Here is a 21,673-nt window from a genome sequence, read left to right as displayed (position 1 = left end):
GTGCACTGATTTAACTCATTGATCTAGCAGAAAACAATGTGAGGGGTCATATTATAGTGTGGCAGAAATGTTAAGAAACACAGCAGCTTACAAAATAGGTCTGCTGAGAGTGAGAATCCATATTAATTATATATATACATGGCAATGGAGCACAAAAGGGAGCAGAAGACTTGTGCAGAAGCACTACCATGGCTGTTCTCCCATTTCATACAACTGTTACTGTTAAAAAATAAGATACAGTGCTCACAACACATTACAAAGCAACAGTACCAGTCAGTTAAGCAAAGAAAATGCTTTTGTTCTCAGAATATATATGATTAAAGATATCTGATAATCTTCAATATTTAAAATTGTGAAAAGATTACGAACATTACCAGCAGAACTATTAACAAGATTATGGTACAGACAACTTCATTTTTTGTGCAACTAAGCAGCAAAATTCCTTATCATGGCATAGAATTAACAGCCCAAATAATTAGATTTCTAAGGCTAATACAGGTTCTATGACCATGTTTATTTTAGCAAACCTGTTCCCCTTGCTTCTGCAACATCATGCAGAGCTAGTGATCGAGTTTGCAAGACAGCAGGAAAAATATTCTAGAACTGACTTCTTCCTTTCTAAAAGTTGTGTTATATTATGTAATAGAAATTAATGGTGACATCTCCTCTAAACTTGTGACATTCTTCTCTTCCATGGTCTTACTGAAAACCTTTAATATTAAGATGAGCAGACTTATGTTTCAATGTAATTAATTTACCTAAAAATATCCCTGTGCCAACTTCTTTAATTAACTGACAAGAGTTCTTATCCTGGTTTGGTGATTAGTGCCTCATCATGTTTGCTGAGATGAACTTAGCTCCTCCTAGATTATTTTGTCAAACTCCTTATTCCACTCTTTCTTCATCTGTGCACTTATCTTAATATTATCTGTTTTTCTTTGACTACAGATGGCAAGAACTTCATGCGTCATTTCATATGAAGTTTCAGCTGTGCCACCCACTCTATTGCAGACAACTGCTTTCTTTCCCAGCAGTCTAGCTTCCTCAGAGCAGAATCTTGTAAAGTTACCTGTGTACTGACTCTATTTCCCTCACATCAAATAGCACAATATGTCACACTAGTAAAAATACTAAAGTCACAACCAATCCCTAGTGAACTCCACTGCAATTACTGCTATTTGATAATAGTTCCTCTAATTAAACTAATCACTTCTACCAGCTCCTTCTCTGCAATTCTTTTACTAATCTCTACCTTAAGCAGTCATTTTTCATACTGCACCACATCAAGTATTTCTTCTTAGTCTTGATAATAAGTCTCCAAAAGATCTAGGCATGTCATCAAAACCACATGCATGCTCTTCACCACATCCCTCAACACCATGGGGAAAAGGTGACCTTACACAAATTACTCTGTATGTTCTATGAGTTAAGAATAGACCAATAGGTATGGCCAACTGCAAAAAGAAAGAAGCTAACTCACTGATGCAGCCACTTATCTTTGTAGATCAATTCTTTTCTTCCCCAAAATAAATTCTCATATCCCTTATTAGCATTTTTGAGCTTGATTCAGTTTGCTTTATTAACCTGTAGGAGTTTAAAACTCACAGAATAATTTCGGTTTACACAAGGATTTGGAAGTCACCTGTCCTTATCCAATGCTCAAAACACAGCTTATTTCAAAGCTGGAAGTTTCTCAGGGCCTTGTCTGGTCACAGGCTGATCACCTCCAAGAATGGAGACTCCAAGGCTGCTCTAGACAACCTGTGCCAGTGTGTCATGGTTTAACCCCAGCTGGCAACTCAGCCCCACGCAGCCATTTGCTCATTCCCCCACAGTGGAAGCAGGGAGAGAACTGGAAGAGTAAAAGTGAGAAAGCATGTGGGTTGAGACAGACAGTTTAATATGAAAGACAAAGGCCACACACACAAGCAAAACAAAACAAGGGTTCAGATAGGATGGATTAATGGGCCAAGGCCAGTCATATGAGGCACAAGGCCAAGTGCTGGGTCCTGTCCTTAGGTCACAACAACCCCAGGCTACATTACAGACTTAGGGAAGAATGGCTGGAAAGCTGCCCAGTGGGAAAGGACCTGGGGGTGCTGGTCAACAGTGGCTGAACATGAGCATGGAAACATCAATTTGCCAGTGTGTGCCCAGGTGGCCAAGAACACCAATGGAATCCTGGCCTGTATCAGCAATGGTGTGGCCAGCAGGACCACCAGGGGAGTGATTTTTTCCCCTGTACTCAGGCACCAGTGAGGCCACGCCTTGAATCCTCTGTCCAGCTCTGAGCCCCACACAAAACACTGAGGTGCAGCACTATGCCCAGAAAAGAGGAAGGTGTTCAGCCATCTCAGGAAAGCTGGATTCCATCACAGAAAAATTGTTACTTGGGAAGACAAATACCATCACTCTGAACATCATCTCCTTCCTCCTTCTCCCTCCAGTTTTATCACTGAGCATGATGCTATATAGTATGGAATGTCCCTTTGGTCAGTTGGGGTCAGCTGTCCTGGCTGTGTCCTTTTCCAACTTCTTGTGCACCACCAGGGCCCTCACTGGTGGATGGGGTGAGGAGGAGAAAAGGCCTTAACTCTCTGTGAGCACTGCTCACCAATAATGAACACATCCCTGTATTATCAACACTGTTTTCAGCACAAATCCAAAACACAGCCTAATATCAACTACTATGAAGAAAATTAACTCCACCCTAGCCAAAACCAGCACATGATGTTTGAGCATCCCGTCAAGGATTTTTTCCTTAGTTTATGAAAGCTCCAGTTTCAAAAGCAAACGAGCTCTAGACCAACACCTACAAAGGCAGATCCAGTTTCTGACCACTCAATTCAATGCAACTTCATATAACAATTCTTGAAGTGTTTAAATTCACTTTCAGAATAAATCATTCTTTAATTTAGGAAGTTGTAAGTAGCTTCCAATTGTACTCTGCTGTACTACTATTATACCACATCTTCCACAAGAAATTTTCATTCAAAAATAATGTATTTTACTGGTATCAGACCTATTTCTTTAGGTCTTTCTAATTGTAATAGAAATAATGCTTCCCTGCAAAGCTGATTTAATTTCTGTTTTCTGGGAACAATATACTCTTCTATGCTAATCTTCCTGTTCAGGTGCCTGTGCCACTGCATTTCACTATCCCATCCAGAGTCAGTTTGCAATGCACACGCAATTGTTCTGCTCCAGATTCTGTAGCTATGTATTTCAGTCAACTACAGAATGTCATTTGCAGGACCTTACCTAAAGTGTTTTGTCCCCCCTTACCTGTTTTTAAACTTCCACATCTATAATATTTCCTTATCCTCTTTATTTCCTCTTCCCAAACAAGATCACCTCTATTCAGTAGTTTTACACCACAGTGTATACTTAACTTGTCTTTGTCTTTCACATTCTAACTGAGTAACTCCAAGAAAATGAAAGGTTAACTCTTTATTGACAATACTGTATTACTGTGCACAGTATTTTTTGTGAAACACCTTTGACTCAAATCTTTCAATAACATCTATTACAGTTTCTACTGACACTAACAATGGGAAACGCCAATCTTTCTGTTGCATTAGTATCAGCACAAGTACCACATATTGTAAAATACCACTATGATATTGAACCTGCTAGACAAGACTGATTGCAGTGAGCTGTGACCATGTATGTTTTTCCACAGTATATTTCTCTAATTCCGTGATAATCTGATTTTCTAGGGGTGGGGGTGAGGGGCCATCCTCTCAATCTTGCATAATTCACCCCAGAGCAAAGGCCAAAGCAAAAACTGGCCTTATCCACATTGCTGTCTTGTGCACAAAACTCCTTTCATCAAATGCAAGTATCTTTTCTCAAAGCACATGCAAATTTTGCCCTGATACTTATTAAGTTTGATATCAGAGTAATATACTGGCTGTTTACATGGTATTGACATTGGACCCCATTGTGTAAACCCAGAACTGTCATTCTGAAATAAAACTGTATTTTAAAGTATTTTTCTTGTTTGCAAAGACTCCATTGTAATCACTGAGGCACCAAATAATTGCGAAGATCTCCCTGCACAATTCTACACCACAAAATCAAATAAGCTACAGCACAGATTTACAAAAACCGGTGTAATTCTAGGTAGATACTTAGCCTGGAAACCTCTACCCTTTGGCCAGCTTGTATTAAAACATCAGCAACAAAAAGTCTATATCCTGAGAACAAACTCTCAAAACAGAAGGTGTTAGCAATCACTACTCTGTATTTCTTACTAAAATAACTAGATTAATTTCATAATTCTGTTGCTAACTTCTATTTCTCTTGTTAAAAAGCAGAATATTCAAACAGCAATTAATAACTTTTTCTGAACTGCCTAAAGATCCTCAGCAAGAACACTGTAGCAGTGTTTTTGATGCAAAAAAAAAAAGCCGACTTTCAAAGCAAAAAAGAAAAAAAAAAAAAAGCTGGCAGCACACTTAAACAGTCAGAGGTTGTAGAGGGCAGAAATTACTTGTCAACAGCAATTAATGAGGTACAGGTGTCCACTTGACAAAACAATGTTCTTCAGCTCCACAACCACGTGTTTGTCTCAGTTAAACAGCCATATAATGTAGGTTTGCAAATAAGCAGCATTATTCCCCAAAACAGCTTAGATAAGAACTTGCTAGATGGAATACAGGAGAACCTTTGTTAGTTACTTCCCAACAGCAACACTGAAAGAAGATCTGGATTTCCAAAGAATGACACAGTATTAAGAGCAATTCTGAAACAAATATTGAATTCTCTTCTGCAATACACTTATGTCTTGCCTTTTTTCATTTCCAGCTATTGCCCTTTTCTAGAAAAAAAAATGTGGAGATATTTTGTTTAAAACTAAATGGGAAGTAGAAAAGTTTATGGGTTTTTTATGTTAGCAATATAAATAAAATTCAACATTTTGATATAATGCTGTCTATTTTGCTAGATGAATGAAGATTGTAAGATACTTTATTTTCCCCATTGAGGTATTTGCTGAGTAAGTCATGCATTAAGAAATGTGATAATCCATCTGTAGCAGTTACCATCAGAGGAATAATACATTTTCAGGAAAAGGCAACCTACTTCCAAGTAAGATTATATAGCACATAAAGGGCATGTATACAGGAAGCACAGAATATGTTCCCTATAAGCCCTGCTTTTCATCACTTTTGATTCATTTATTTGAATAAAAAAAGAAGAAATTATTACTCATGCGCACATAACATGCTTATCTTCAGCATGCTGTTGTATTAACAAGCAACACATGCACACAAAGGCTGCTCCTATTTCAGCTCTGTTTATCTTGCTGAACACTGAAAATTCTCCTCCAAGAAGCAAAGAACATCTCTGATTTTTCAGAGGAGTGCTGTTTTGATAGACAGTTAGGATCTGGCCTAAAACCAAGTATGTCTCTACCCAAAAGACAGTATTCCTCAGAAATTACAACTTTTAAAACATTTCTTCCAGGGTTTGTTTTTTTTTTTTTTTTAATTTAAAGAAGTGATTTCCATGTACAATATTTAAGATAACTTCTAAAATAGTTTTTAAAATATGAGTATCTTGAATAAAACCTTCCACTAATTAGGATGTATTTTTTTTATTTGTACCTTTTAGGAACATTGGAACATTTTAGCATTTAAGGAACCATATTTGGTGAAATCTAAGTGCCACATTTCTCGAAGTTTCATAGATTACTCTATTAATAGCAGAATAGCAAAAATACCGTTCTGCAGCTCTTTCAGGAACATGATGATTGAAACAAGTATGTTCTAGTTCTGTAAAAACTGCTAGAAGCAGCACAATCTGCTATTGCTTCAGATCCTAACCTAGGAAGAGGCACTCCTGAATAACTGGTCACATCAAGTTTCAGATGTGCTAATGGAACATGGACAGAGCAAAATAAAACCAAAATTAGAATTAACCAGGAAAAAAAAAAAAAGGTGAGCTTTAGTCTCCTAAACACACTTGACAACAAACAGCATAAAATGGTGAAATGAAATATCACACTACAGTATACTATACTTTAGGAGTGACTTTGCCTCTGTATTTCTGGAGCCTGTCACTCATTACAGGCACAAAATTTTCAATATTTTAATATCTTCTTAGAACTTTAAGGAAAAGTGCTTTTTTCCTAGTCTAATGCAATTTGCTAAGAATCCAGAGAGACCTGAAGGCATGCAAATGTGCTATACCCTCATGAATTCTGCTAAATTTCAGCAGTAATACATTCTATAGTTTAAATCCATAAAGCCTCAAAAAGACAGAGTTTTGTAGCCATTTCAAGTTTTCCCTTCCCCTTCCTTGTTCTAAAAACTTGTTTGCATCATGCCATTAAAAATTATTGATTGCCGCTAGTCAGCTAAACCATATGCTTATCAATAACTCACTTCAAAGATTAACAGTTTCATGTTTTCAAAACATCCTTTCTTCTTTGATAATCTCTACATTTAGTCTCACAATCTGATTTAAATCTAATCAAATTCTGCCATGTTTTGTTCCTTGTATATACTGCAGGTGTCTGTAACAGTGCTGTAATATATCTTCTGTATCAACCTCTCATTTCTTGGCTACACACAACAGACAGCCCACTGCCCATACTGCTTTCTTTTAAAGGTTCATTTTTTTCAAGTCTATTCAACAGCCTTGAATGGTAATATGCAAAATAAAAAGAACTGAGCTTCAGAGGTTACATCTGCTTAAAAAAGGAACAACTATTAACATCACCCCTGTCAAAATCACAGAATGGCAGAGATTGGAAGGGACCTCTGGAGGTCATCAGGGATCCAGTCCCACTTAGGCAGTGTCACCTACAGCGAAACATCCAGGACTATATCCAGACAGCTGCTGAGCATCTCTGAGGATGAAGACTCCACAACTTACCTAGGCCACGTGCACGAGGACTCAGTCATTCTTGTATTCAAAAAGTGCTTTTCCACATTCAGAGGGAACCTCCTGTGCTCCAGTTTATGCCTATTGCCTCTGGTCCTGGCACTAGACACCACTGAGAATAAGCCTGACTCTGTCCTCTCTGCAGCCTTCCTTCAGGTATTTACACTTATTAAGATCCCCCACACCCTCGTCCAGGCTAAATAGTCCCAGCTCTCCCAGCTTTTTCTCATTAGAGAAATGCTGCAGACTCCTCAGCAGCTTTGGAGGGCCTCTTGGGCTCTCTCCAGTACGTCTGTATCTCTCCTGTACTGAAGCCCAGACACAGGATTCCAGGGGTGGCCTCATTGGTACTGTATAAGAGGGGAATGATCACCTCCCTCATCCACCTGGTAGTACTTTATCTAATGCATTCTAGGATGCCATTCTCTTTCTTTGCTGCAAGGACCCACTGCTGGTTCACATTCGAGTCTGGTGTCCACCAGGACCCCCAAGTCCTCTTCCTTTCCAGCTGAGTGGCCCACAGTATATACTAGTGCATGGTGTTGTTCTTTCATACTGAACTTTGCACTTCCCCTTGTTGAACGTCCCTTGTTGAGATTCTTGGCAGCCCTTTTATCCAGATTTTTGAAGTCCCTCTGCATGTCACTCCTCATCATTTTCTGTCATGAGCAAGCTGGCTGTGAGTACACCCTGCCCTAACATCTGGACCGTTAATGAAGATGCTAAACAGAAAAACGCTAAAATTGGCAAGTTCTCCATAAAAGGAAGGAAACTTCACTAGTATGGAAAATTGTACTAAATTGTTAAAATATTCTGTATTTCCTGCCTTAAGCTACTAACTTTGCTTTTCTAGCACCAATAATGTAACTATGCTCTAAGCTACCATTGTTGTATTTCAGTAGCATACAAAATTTCATACATAATTTAACACCCCACAGTTAAGCCTATCAACCCATTCAGAGGATACAAAGGACACAGCTATACCATTAACAGAAAATCTTCCCAAAGTGCTCAGTTCCTAAAGACAAGCACCTGCTGCAAATTTCAACTACTTGGCAGGCTTTCCCTCCTTAAAATGACAGAGGCTTCTTTGATTCAAGGCACCTTTACCCCTCATTCACCACCTTCTCTGGATCCCTATTACAGCCTATTGCAATACTGGCATACAACCCAGGTTAACAAATCCAGAGCTCCTTACTGGCTTTCTAATGTTGGCATATCTTCTTTGAGAGTGGGACCTCATTGATTTGAAAAGAAGTCCATCAAAATCCTTTCACAAACAACAGTACTGGAGGCTTCTTGTGTACATTGAGCTAAAACAGCATGTTTACTACAGCACTAAACACTAGCACTGGTTGACCAAAAGAGAATCAGCTCCACGCAGCTCTACCATATTCAGTGAAGCCTCTTCTACTAAGAATGTATGTGTCAAGATGTAATGGAACTCAAGAAAGCATGGGCATAAAGTACACAGAGCAAGCATTCTGAGTTTTTAGCTTCATCCTGTGGTAAAACCGACTACTTTCACTGCTCAAGTCTAGTAGTACATACTGCCTGCAGAAGAAGTCCCACCCACTATTCTCCTCACCATCCCGTTTTCACCAACACAAGACTGAATTATGTTTAGTGATACCTTAAGCTTAGTCTGGTATGCCTGTGAGAATTACAGCCCTAACATCTCAGTTACTCAATACTTTTCAAACTAGTTATCTAGATGAAGAGTTAACTGGGGCAGATATTGAAGACAAAAGTAATTAGAAATACTAGCAATTGTGAAAAGAACACTCCACCCCCAATCAATTCTCAATAGCAAACTCATCCATGCGTAGCAATTCACCTTCTTTTGTTGTTTTACACCACTTGAATATGCTGTAACATGGTGCACTACATTTGGATTCCAAACCAGCTGTAATTGCAAGAGTTCACTTGCATTCTGCTGCCTAGATGATTGCATCTTAACCTGGACTCACAGGCATTGTGGTCTGTTCTGAACTTGCACTGCTAAAATTGCCTTTATCTGTGACAGCTCACCACACTCAGTAATATTCAAGCTGCTTGAAGGCAATTCAAAGTTAACAAATCATTCCTAACTACCCAAGCATCTCCCATTAGTGTTCTGTCTCATTAGAGCAAGACACAGTATGAATACCACCAAAATGAAACTCACAACACTTAAAAGATTCTCCACCTTTTTAACAGAAACCAAAACCATAATACAAGGTTAATTAAATGAAACTATCACATTTGCACACTTCTCTGTCTAAACATTACTTAATGCCCTATCTCTCCATCTGCATTTTAAACAGCCATTTGAGATTCAAAGCATAACTATACCTCTCTTCAGCACTGAACTAAGAAGGATAATATTATTTTATATTGGAAAGACAAGCCAATATTAGGGTGTTATTTTCAAACTGAGTAGTCACACAGTGGCTCAGGTGAGGTACATGGTATGCACACACACAGAAAAAGATGACTAGTACCACCAAATTCCACATTTCAGGCTCCTAAACAGACAGATTAGTACAGTCACTTCAATAAGTAACAAATGAAGTTTGCATTGCATACAGGTTTATAACCCTAGACCCTAATGCCACCACTAGCAGAAAGCACAAACTATAAAGGTCCTATTCAGAGAAATTTCCTGCATTACTATTTGCATAATCTAATGCTTCCCTCAGTAAATCACGATATTATTACTGGGTAATGCACACAAAGCATTTTAAATGAGTAGGGTAGCAGGAAATTTTATGGAGCAATAATACTGAAAGGAACAAGAATGCTTCTAATACATTATTTACAGGTTTAAAGGGCACTTAGCTCTTTTGCTGTCTTTGATTAAATATGAAACAAGATTTCAAGTACATTTTATGAAAATTAGTATTTTTGAATTAATAAATGCAGTAATCTATTCCTCTTCTTATCTAGTCAATTGAAGGAACTTTACTTATTATACTGTCACAACAGTAAATATTATCAAGTTCTGTATGCCCATTCTGATTTTGGCTGGGGTAGTTAATTTTCTTCTTAGTAGCTGGTTCAGTTCTGTGATTTGGATTTAGTATGAGAATTATGCTGGTAACACAGAGACAGTTTAGTTGCTCCTCAGCAGGGCTCACTCCCAGTCAAGAACTTTTCAATTCCTTGTGTTCTGCCAGTGAGCAGGTGCACGAGAAGCTGGATGGGAGCATGGCCAGGAGAGCTGACCCAAACTGGCCAAAGGGTTATTCCATGATACATGATGCATGTATAAACTAGGGCGAGTTGGCCAGGAGCTGCTGATTGTTTCTGGAGAACAGGCTGAACATTAGTCAGCAGGGGATAAGCAATTGTGTTGTGCATTGCTTTCGCCTCTTGAGTTTTATTTCCCCTAATCCCTTCACTACTACTATTACTTTTATTAGTATTACTACTATAATTAAAATTATTATACTTTATTTTCTTTTAACTATGAACTGTTCCTATCTCAATCCAGGGTGGGCAGGAAGTGAGCAAGATCTTTTGTAGTACCCCCCCAGTACTACTGGATGAGGCTAAACAGCAACAACCCGGTACTCCTGAATTTTCCAAATCCAACGTCTACCACCTAAGCATCTATCAACCTGGCCTTTACAACCACTTCAAATATCAGTATTTAATGTTAAAACTTGGACAAATTTTAATTTCTTCTTCATGTGAAGGATGACAAAGTATTTAAATGATTCACCATGGCCATGGTTAAGCTGGAATTCCAGGAAGACAGTGACTTCTATGCTCCACTGTCTTCTTAGTTTAAATTATGCACCTGGGACAGGGCAACCATCAATGTGTGGATAGAATGGGGAAGGAGAGGCTGGAAAGCTGTGTCACAGAAAGGGACCTAGGGCTCCTGGTCAATGGTGAGTTGAACACGAGTCAGCAGTGCCCTGGCAGCCAGGAGGGCCAACCCTGTCCTGGGGGCATCAGGCACAGCATCAACAGCCAGGCAAGGGAGGGGATTGTCCTGCTCTGCTCTGCACTGGGGCGACCTCACCTGGAGTGCTGGGGCCAGTTTTGGGTGCTACAATATTATAAAGGTATTAACCTGTAAGACAGTGTCCACAGGAGGGCTATAAGGATGGTAAACAGCCTGGAGGGGAAGCCATGTGAGGAGTGGCTGAGGTAATTTTGTCTGTTCAGCCAGGAGGAGACTGAGGGAGACCTCACTGTGGCCTTCAACATCCTCACAAGTGGAAGCAAAGAGACAGACACTGATCTCTTCTCCGTGGTGACCAGCAAGAGCACCCAAGGGAAGGGCCTCAAGTCGTGTCAGGGGAGGTTTAGGTTGGGTATCAGCAAAAGGTTTTTCTCCCAGGGGGTGGCTGGGCACTGGAACAGGTTCCCCAGGGAAATGGTCACAGTACCAAGCCTGACAGAGTTCCAGAAATATTTAGACAATATTTTCAGGCACGTTGTGTGATTCTTGGGGATGTCCTGTGTAGGGCCAGGAGTTGGACTTTGATGTTCCCTGTGGGTCCTTTCTAATTCAGGATATTCTATGATCCTATGATTTACTACTAATAACACAAATTAAAATACTGTCATTTTGAGGAACTGCAATTCAGAAAGTTTATTCAGAAAGAGTCTACAAGAAGTCTAGAATTAAATACAGAAACTTTCCTTAAAAGCACCTTACAGCAATCACTTAATAGAGCAATTTTTTTCCTTTGAGTCTTCTGAGTGGGAGATCTACAAATTTGAATACTCAAATTCTGAGGGACCAGCTTATAAACTGAATGTTCCTACATCTCTGTGTGCCCTGATGGGATTCACTCCAGAGTACTGAATGGGCCAGCAGCTGTTACAGCAAGACCTCTCAATCATCTACTGAAGGCCTTAGGAGTCTGGGCAGGTCACTGCTGACTGGAAGCTTGCCAGTGTAATTCCCATTTACAAAGGCACGAGGCAAGAAATGGAACTGGAGACTTATTAGTGTAACCTCAGCTCCTGGAAAAACTATGGAGATACTAAGTGCTACTGGAAGGTTAATTTATTTAATTTGTTTAATTGTTAAAAAACAATGCAATCATCTCCCACAGTCAACACAGTTTCACAAAGGAAAGTCCTGTTTAACCAACCTATCCTTCTATCATAAGGTCACTTGCATCCTGGATGAAGGGAAGGCAGTGGACGCAATTCCAGTTTGACTAAAGCTGCTAAAACTGTCCCTCAGAGCATCCTTTTCCAACAAGTTGTCAGCTGTGGGATGAGCAGATTCACAGTGCTCTGGCTGGACGGCAGCAAAGGGCTGTATTGAACGGGGCTACATCTGGCAAGCAAGACTTGGGTGCACCATTAGCAACTTGGCTAATGATTCAAATTGGGAGATGCTGTGGATCCTCTTTAGGGAAGAGGCCTTGGTGAGGGATCTAGATAGACTGGGAGTATTGAGCAGTCATTAATGGAGTGAAATTTAAGTTCAAATGCTGGATTCTGCACCTGGGATGGGGTAATGCCAAGCACAGGGATGAAGTGGGAGAGGAGTGGCTTGACAGCTGCACGGGGAGGTGGGGCTGGCTGGTGCTGGGCTCAGGGTGGGTCAGCAGTGCCTGGGCAGCCCAGAGGACAAACCCCATCCCAACAAAACCCATCCCAGAGCACCGAGCACAGCACAGCCAGCCCAGAGAGGGGATGGTCCCGCTGGGCTCAGCCTCGGGGCGGCCTCACCTGGGGCCTGCTGGGCCCTGCAGGTGGAGAAGGATGGCAAGGTCCTTGAAGGTGTCCCAAGGAGGAAAACAAAGCTGGTGGGAGGGCTGGAAGGAATTCGTTGTGAGGAGCAGCTGAGGAATTTGGGCTTGTCCAGTTTGGGGAAAGGGAGGCTGAAGGGTGACCCCACTGCTCTCTGAAGCTTCCTGAAGAAGGGAGGTGCTGAGCTCTCCTCCCTGTAATCCAGGGACAGGACATGAGGGAGCAGTTCACAGCTGCACCAGGAGGCTTTCCTGGCCATTAGGAGGCATTTCTATAAAGAGAGGTTGGTAAAGCACTGCAACAGCTTCCTGGAGAAGTGGTCGATGCCCCAGTCTGTCAGTGTTCAAAGGTATTTGGACAGTGCCCTTAACAACACGCTGGAACTTGACCAGCCCTGAGTGGGCAGGCAAGTGACTGGACAATGACTGTAGGTCCCTTCCAACTGGAAGAGACTGTTCTCTTCCTTGAAATTAAACAGTCTACTTGGACTCTCTTCTTTCTGATGTAAAGTTTAGGCTTTTTATTTTCTCTGCATGTTTCCAGATGAAGACTTGATGTATTTTGAGATATTAGTATTTTAAGATATTACAAGAAAAACGTGCATGCTAAAAAGAATTGCACAAATTTTTGAACTAAGTGCTAAAATCAATAAAATTCTTATTATTATCATTAGGGAGCATTGAGTCATCTAGAATTGCAGACTAATATTCTTCCAACATATCGGAATTTTTCACGGCCATTTTGGCAAGAGAGAACCTTTAAAAATGTGACCAATATTGTGTTTATTATGAAAATTTCTGTTTGTTGCCATAAAAATTACAGTGTCAGAACTTCCAAATGGTGTATGTATAAAGAACTAAAGACTTCAACTGCAAGTGTGATTTTTTTCTCATAAAACAACTTGTTCCTTTATGCAACTTTTTAAGAATCCACAGGTTACTTCAGCATCCAGAAACACCTTCTGTTTTTTAAGACTTATGAGGCTCACCTATGCACTAAGTAGGTAGAAAAACATTTGTTTATTTATTTATTGCCCTGGTTTCCAAGAACACGACTTTTTTATTCTGTGAACTGTCACTTCAAATACTGGAAAAAAACTTAAAGACTTGTTGTAAAATCAAATCTTACCATCTTCCCCTGCCACCATCTCCTTCTCAAATATACTGGAGTGGAAAACATTATTTGTAGCACTCTGTAAACACACCAGTAAGGACCTAACAAGGTCCTGTCTTCACTTCTAGATGTGGTAAACACACAAATCATTTATAAGATGTAGAATCTTTAACTGATAGCAAATAAAAGAGTATCTTAAACTTATGACAGCAAAGGAAAAATGTTCTTTTGATCTGTTTTCCATTTTCTCAAAAACACACTTAGGATCAGCTATTAAACTTGAATGTTATTCCAATTGTACAGCTTCAAAGGAATTGTTCAGAATCTTTAGTCTAAAGATCACCTCAGCCCTGCAATAAAAGATTATTTTCAAAATTCATCTGCACTTCAAAACTGCAGACATACAGATCTTGGCTTATTATTCACTTAACCTTTATACTTAAAATGAAGTTCTATATATATGTCCCATATATTCGCTATAACTGTTATGTAAAATGTAAACACATACACACACTGTGAGCACCCAAAGGAACTAGAAGATTAGCTAAATTTAATCCTCTATTAGACACCAGAGTAAATTAAATTCAGTGTACTTCACATTCATTTTCAGAAAAAAAAATCAATGGAAAAAATTGAGTTATTCCAACACCTCCACAAAAGTGTACATTCCTAAAACTATATTAGGTATGAAATTTTCATTAGCTACTAGTACACCTCTGCATTCATTTGTTAATAATCTCTGATATATTTGCTTTATTCTTTTGGATTTTATGTTATTTACTATAACTTAGGCATTGAGGAAGGTCTTTATTGCAGATTTATGGAATAAACAGATTCATAAGATTCAAATGTTGACTTTAAGGTGTCACTCCAATACAAACCAAAATTGCAAAGATGTTCCTGACTGTATTTAGCAAATTAAGTAATATGATGTCAGAAATTGTGATATAATAGATGCTACCAATTGCTTTTTAACATTCTGGCCACAATTTGGATGAACAAAAACTACAAAGACACCAGACTTGTGGCAGTATGTCTGTATGATATCTGTATTGATAGATCTATCCAGACACGTAAGACACAGGTATGTATACTGTCTAACACAGTCAGAGGTCCTCAAGTTCCACTAGAATACTGCTCCTGGTCTTAGAAATCAGGGTAGAACATTTTTTTAAAAGACACCTGTCCATGAAAGTACCTTCTCTACTTTCTTAGACAGATTAATCATAACATTACTTCAATTGGATTAAGTCCCTTGCTATTTTCCGGTGCTCCATCTCTTCCTGATCCATCCAGCCTCCCTTAGGTTGGTTTTCAACCCATGTTAGAAGGGATTCTGGGCTCCCACAGTGACAGCAAAGCCTTGGGGAGCAAGGCCTGTGTTCCCCGAAGCTGAGGCAGGAGACGGGCCTGGGGGCGGCACACGGTGACTCGCCGGTGCTGCTGACTGACTGCAAGTGGCCATTTTAAACTAAGGGCCTGGGGACCCGATGCTGTTGCAGATCCTCGCCTCCTCCTCGGCGGTGGCCAGCCCCACCTCCCACCCCCCAGTCACACAGGGAGATAAGAACACACAGCCGCAGGCGCGGCGGGAGGGTCCGAACGCAACCCACGGCACGGGGCAAGGGGCGGGAGTTGCCCGGGGTCCCGGCCGGGCAGAGGGGCCCTGCGGGGGGTCCCGGGGGGTCGCGGCGGTGCTCACCTGTACTGAGCAGCAGCCCCGCTGTGGGTGAATCCAAAGTAGTTGCCGGTGGCCATTTTGGCATCTTCCCCCAGCCGGCTGGGCACTGCGGCGGCGGCGACCGAGGGGCGGCGGGGGCCATGACAGGAGGCCCGGCGAGAGAAGGCGGTGGGGAAAGAACGAGACACACAGAGGGACAAGGGAGAGAGAGAGCGCGGGAGCGCTGGGTCAGAGTCGGGGCCTCAGGACCGACCCCCGCCCGCCGCCCTCTCCCCAAGCACGGACACGCAGAGCACCGCTACTCACCATAGGTGAACGAAACTACCGGGCATATGGGAATCATGAGTCCGGCCTGGCAGCGACAGCGGCGGGTGAACTCTCAACTCTCCCCCCCCTCCCTCCTCCTCCTCCCGCTCGCTCCCTTCCCCCACCCACCCACCGACGGCGACAACGGCGAAGTGCGGCCGGGCCGGCTCTGCTTGCGCAGGCGCGAGATGTGTGCGGGGGCCGCTGGGAGATGTAGTCCGACCGCAGCCGGGTTCCCGGTCAAGGAACAGGGAGCCGCCTGCGCCCCTGGGACCGCATGCGCGGGATGTGCGCAGGAGTCGCTGGGAGCTGTAGTCCCGCTGGCCAGCCATGGGGAGCCGCGCTCGGGGCGCCCATCGAGCGCATTCACGCACAGACACAGATATGTATATACGGTGTGCGGAATCCCGCCGTAGCTCCTGTGTGCTTACTGCACGTGCAATGCTGCGACAGCCTCATCCACACCGGGCCCATTCGTGTGACTTTTCTAGAAGCCAGCAATCCGTCAGATCACTCCTGAAACGCGCTGGGCAGCACATTGTGGCCAGTGCAGTGACCTCCCGATCAAAGGCACAGAATGAGCGTCCGTTCCCCATGGCTTTGCCGCTCCTTCTGGCAAATCCTTCCCTCTGAGCATCAGACGTCCCCCAAAACTCTGAACAAAGCAAAACTTTTATGCTTAAATACTTTCATCTCATTTATGTATTTTGCTTGTGCTACAGTGTGCATTATTCATAAATTAATCAAGGCTTATAAAACTATTAATAAACACAGGATTGAATAAAAAGTATAATTTCAGATATAACTTTGTTTACTGTAAGCTAAGCCTACTCAAAATACACCTGTTTGGGATGTCCCGCAGGCCTAACAAAAGCAGAGATTCCCACATCCCACAGTAGCTGTGGTCATAGGCAGTAGGACTGCAAGGATATTATTGTTCATAAAATGAGAAGAGGAAAGTACTTTCTCATCTCATAGCTAACATTATTGCAGTTCCATATGAAGTCCAGCTATTTCTGATGTCAAACATCCTTCTCAATTCACTGTGATAATAATTCACAAATTATTATCCACAATAATTTGTTGGTCATTATTAATTTTGCACAGGACCTGAATTATTGTACCTCCTGTTCATTCTTGTCCTAATCAAGCACAACAGTAAAAGAAATCTTCTTGGTTCTACCCAAAGTGCTTGTCTGGGAAGAAAGTGGCTACTGGGTGAATATTTAGTTGCTATAGATTAGGAAAGAAAAGCTTTAATCCACAGTTCATTGGGACAGTACTCAAGGAGAAGACTCTAGAGAAACCTTCTGTAGAAGAATTTAGAAGATATGAGCTCTGTCATTAAAATCTCAATTGACTCAGGATATGCAAATTATAAATAGATTTATGATTTACATGAATGTCTATATCCTTACATCTGTTAAATATTGTTCATAATTAGACCACTGGATCATGCTGCTTGGACAAGAAGACAACACAAGTTTTTTTTGTTCCACTGTGTTTCAAGTTTTTTCAGTTATAAGCTTTCCAATATCCTGATAAATAGACAATATTCAATACATGTTTCATTAAAAATATAAGCATCTATACACACACAGACATTCACATACCTTTTATCACTGCATCACTAAAGCTATTTTTTGCAAAGTAGGTAGTCCTGCCATTGCTATTCATTTATGAGATGAACTTTATGAACTTCATAGAATGACAGAATCAGATTGGCTGGGGTTGGAAGGGACTTTAAAGATCATCTGATTCCAGCTCCCCTACCATAGACAGGAACACTTTTCACTAGTCCTGGTTGCTCAGAGCCCCATCCAACCTGTCTTGAAATTTGTCACGGATGAGGCACCCACAACTTCTCTGGCCAACCTTTGTCAGTGCATCATCACCCTCACAGTAAAGAAGTTCTTCCTAGTATCTAAGCTAAACCCATTCTCAGTTTGAAGCCATTCCCCCTTGTACTGTCACTCCAGGCTCTTCTAAACAGCCTCTCTCCATTGTTCCTGTAGCCTCCCTTCTGGAAGGCCCCAGTTAGGTCACCCCAAAGCCTTCCCTTCTCCATACTGAACAAACCAAATTCACTCACCCTTTCCTCAAAGGAGTGGTGCTCCAATTCCTCTGATCAATTCAGTGATGCTGTGTGGACTCTCTCCACAGACATATATCAACATTATTAATATATACTACTATTGATATGTATTATATTATAATGTTCCAAATAAACTTGGAATATTTACCCTCTTTTCAACTTTGTCTCCATGAAAAACAAACAGACAAAAAAACCCAACAAAAATCCAAGGCTTTCTTACTCACAACTGAGATTTTTGACTTAGGTTTCATAACTTTTCTTCATCCAAGTAGTTTCTAGTAGTTAAAATTCAAATACTACACCCTTTATGTTATGATTTCAGCCCTGCATATTTCTGAGCATAAGTTCCCATCTGGCAGCCCAATTCAGCTACAATTTCAGAAGAAGTTTCAGATTACTTTCCTGTGTGAATTTTGTATTTTGAGTGCATACATAACTTTGAAAAGACTATAACATAGTTTATGAGAAGTCATTTTTAAATGGGACAAAAAAAAATAAATTTCCAAAAGAAAAAGGGTTTCCTTTCTCCTTGGGAAAAATGCCCCAAACCACTAGTATTATACAGGTCTTTCCCCCAGCAGTTTCCTAATAAGAACCTGATGTTTCCTGGTGACTTTGTGAACCATTACATAACATCTATTTGTGCTACTACTAGCTTGCAGGATCAGATTCATGGTCTATACTTAAAAAACCTCAATGGGTTATAAAACAAGACTCTATCTCCTTAAGACATGTATCAGATTGCTTCAAAATGAAACAGTACTAAATTCAGATTAGATCCTTAAGGCATTTTGATCTTTACTGATTTCTATATCTTTAACTGGAAGGAAAATATATGGAATGATAAAGTGCAAGTCGTGGCACAGGGAGAAAGACAGAAAAGCTTTCGTAAAACATGGTAAGGGTATTTTTTTAAATAGGAAAAAGAAACTTCTCTATCCCCGATCCTAATAAGATTACAGAAGAACAGCCAAGAAGTTCCAGAATGAAAACATATGCTGGAACACAAATCTTTAATTTGGAATTATATACAACAGATCTCTTATCTGTGTAAAGTTCAAAGTGTCTAAAAATATCACAGACAAAAATGGCAAGCAAGCTAGCATTCAGGAAAACACATTTTTGACCTTCATTTCAACTGTATGAGAAGAGATCTCCAAAATATGGTGAGAAGAAAACAACAATACAATAACAAGCATTATCAATCCTACTATTTTACTTTAATATCCAAGACGGTGGTGATAATGTCTCTGCTGCTGCCACAGGACTGCAAAACTGCGACTGAAACACAATGGGGAAAACTAAATTTTTTTAAATCTCAAGATTTGCTAAGTAAGATTAAGTAAGATTTCTCGGAGGCAACTTTCCAGTTTACATAAAAGCAGGCTCTCAGCCAGCCTTTGCGTGCCCACCAGAGGGCAGGGCCACGCAACAGAAGGTGAAAGCTTTACAACACAGCACAGAGCATGTTAACAAAAGCTGCTCTTATTTCCCGAAAAGGTAATTTAATACTTAGTGCTCTCTCTGTAAATGCTCTAAATAGAACGAGATTTACAATCAGCATATGGAGACGAGTACTATCTTCTCACCTGGAAATTATTTCAGATAGCTAGAAAGACAAGACATTCACCAGCTTATCAACCTTCTTATTGTAGAGTGAAATTACATTTTTTAAAACAGCAAAGACCCCACATTTTTTAATTACTAAAGCAAAAAAGTGTTACTTTTAACAACGGGGTTTAGACGTTGTACAGTGACCATAACAACAGACCATTAAACCACTGATGGAAGTTATTACTGTTTAGGTTACTAAATTGTGACATTAAAAAATCCCTACTTCCCAAGCATAATAGAAAGTTATGCAAGTATTGATGCAAACTCAAATTACACGATACACATGAGAAACAAACGTTCCAGTTCCACAAACAAAACCACTGTGTGGTAGCATCTGTTACTCGTTCTTTCCTGACACTTTAATAAAACTAGTGCCAATACTGCCTTTCATGGCAGATTTCTTTTTCCACCTTTTAAACTAGTAAGCACAAACACCAAAGCTTTAAAAACTGTCCCACTTAAGGTTTGCCCCAAAATGCTTTTCTTGCTAGTGCTACTATTTCTAACCAGAGTCATCCTTTGCAGTTAGTAATTGCTATGTGATCAGAAGCACTAGCGTGTATTTTTCAGCATTCCCATTCAAATCTGCATGCTAAAATCTATTACTGAAGAAAAAACAAATGCTTCAACATTCTTCTCTACCGAAGACATATGGGATATGAAATGAGGCAATCAGGCAGTAACTAGAAGAATTTAAGCCCTTTTAAGGCAGCTACAGAAGGAAAGTGTCTGATAAAGGAATAAACCCATTACAAAAGTCTATTTTAAGAGCTCAGAAAGTGAACTATACCCCTCGGGGGGATAGATGACTCACTCAGAAGATAACAGCAGAGATTTACCTTGGAAAAATTATGGCTTCTTTCCCACTGTTCTACAGCCAGTATTTTTTCTTAATAACTTCTTTCTTCTCTTCTAAATACAGTAAAATATAGTGAATGTAATTCACCAAAAGCTCAAACTGCTGTTACACTCAATGACCAAAATATTTCTCAAAGAAATGTATTATTCCTGAAAAGCAGAACATGAAATCCCAGTTGCAGCAAACCTTCCCTTCCCCTCACTGACCTGCTATTTAGGAATTCAGATGTAAAAGCAAACTTGGTGCTTGCTTTGGAAGAAATAATGCAGGTAGGAGAAATTAACTCATTAAGAGCCAGCAGAAAATGTTTCTTTTAGTAAGTTTGATTTATGTTGACTGAAAGAATTGATTAAAAATGAATAAAGAATTGTTGATTTGAATAAACAATTCCTTGATGATTTGATTAAAACCTGAACATTCTTTGTGTACCAAATGTTGACCTGTAAAAAAGCAAAGCAAGCATATAAAGTTCAGGGATTACAAACTCTCATTATGCTTCTAACATGAAAAGTTAGCGTAAATTAGTTGAAAAAAGTAATTATTTTTTTACAACTTAATAGTCCTTATTTTGAGATAATCTTGTTGGAGTTAAACATTAAGTGTTACACTCTATCTGTTCATCTTCCACAACTACATGGCTTGACAAGTCAGGTGTTGGTGCAGTGGTGATAATTACTATATTGCCTGCATATCATTTACTGTGCTTTGACCTGTTTGTATAAACAACTGTATTTTTATTTTCCAAAGGTCAGAGATGTAGTAAGAATTGTATCTTTTTCTATTTTTCTTCTAATTTTGTGATCTACATGACATTGTGAAACTGCAAGCTACCAAGTATTATTTAGATTAGTACACTTCCTACTTCCTGCTATTAATGTGAAGCTATTAATGTGAATTTCTCACAGCAAAAGCCAGTTTACTTCATGATGAGGGCTCTAAGGACCTCATGAATCCTCTCTGAAAACCTCTTTGTCCACCTCCTTTAAGTACTTTTTCAGAAACACTGCTTAGAACTTGCAGCTGCTCATGCTGATTTTGGAGGATTATTCCCTCTAGAAACATTATGTTTGCCTTTCTGGCCCATATTAATAAACAGAGATCTTTGCAATTAAAAAAAAAGAAAGGCAAAGACCTTTGCTTTTCAACACTTTATTAATAGGTGCCTGTTACTGAAATTATGAAAGCTGATCAACTACTACCTCACTCAGCCTGTATCAATTTTTATCTGGAAGCTAGGGCTGGGATTATAGTCCACTTCCTATTTTTTATAGTTTGCTTGAATTATTTACAAAAAACTTGTACTCATGTGGTAGCAAAAGCATAAATCTAGAGTTAGTAAGAATGAGAAAAGGACTCAACTTGTACTGAATGTCTGAAGAATTGTCATTGCTCACAACACATGACCCAT

At 40.1% G+C, this 21,673-nt stretch overlaps 1 protein-coding gene and 1 non-coding gene across 3 annotated transcripts in view; both read right to left on the bottom strand.

The window, feature by feature from the left end:
* The window catches only part of ZFR (zinc finger RNA binding protein), a 46,394-nt gene extending 30,605 nt beyond the window's left edge, over positions 1-15,789 (bottom strand). For both annotated transcript variants that reach the window (XM_053931273.1, XM_053931274.1), the window contains exons 1-2: positions 15,698-15,789; positions 15,413-15,497 (exon numbers count right to left, since the gene is read on the bottom strand). In XM_053931273.1, coding sequence (XP_053787248.1) covers positions 15,413-15,497; positions 15,698-15,734 — 122 coding nt within the window. In that variant the 5' untranslated portion in view covers positions 15,735-15,789. The remainder of the gene's footprint in view (positions 1-15,412; positions 15,498-15,697) is intronic.
* Positions 442-579, bottom strand: LOC128782567 (small nucleolar RNA SNORA66). The gene has a single exon (XR_008428850.1). It is a non-coding gene; the product is annotated as a small nucleolar RNA SNORA66 (small nucleolar RNA).
* Positions 15,790-21,673: the final 5,884 nt, after the last annotated feature.

This window comes from Vidua chalybeata, chromosome Z, assembly GCF_026979565.1.
Source record: "Vidua chalybeata isolate OUT-0048 chromosome Z, bVidCha1 merged haplotype, whole genome shotgun sequence".
NCBI lineage: Eukaryota > Metazoa > Chordata > Aves > Passeriformes > Viduidae > Vidua > Vidua chalybeata.
This window is presented reverse-complemented; position numbering and strand designations above follow the sequence as displayed.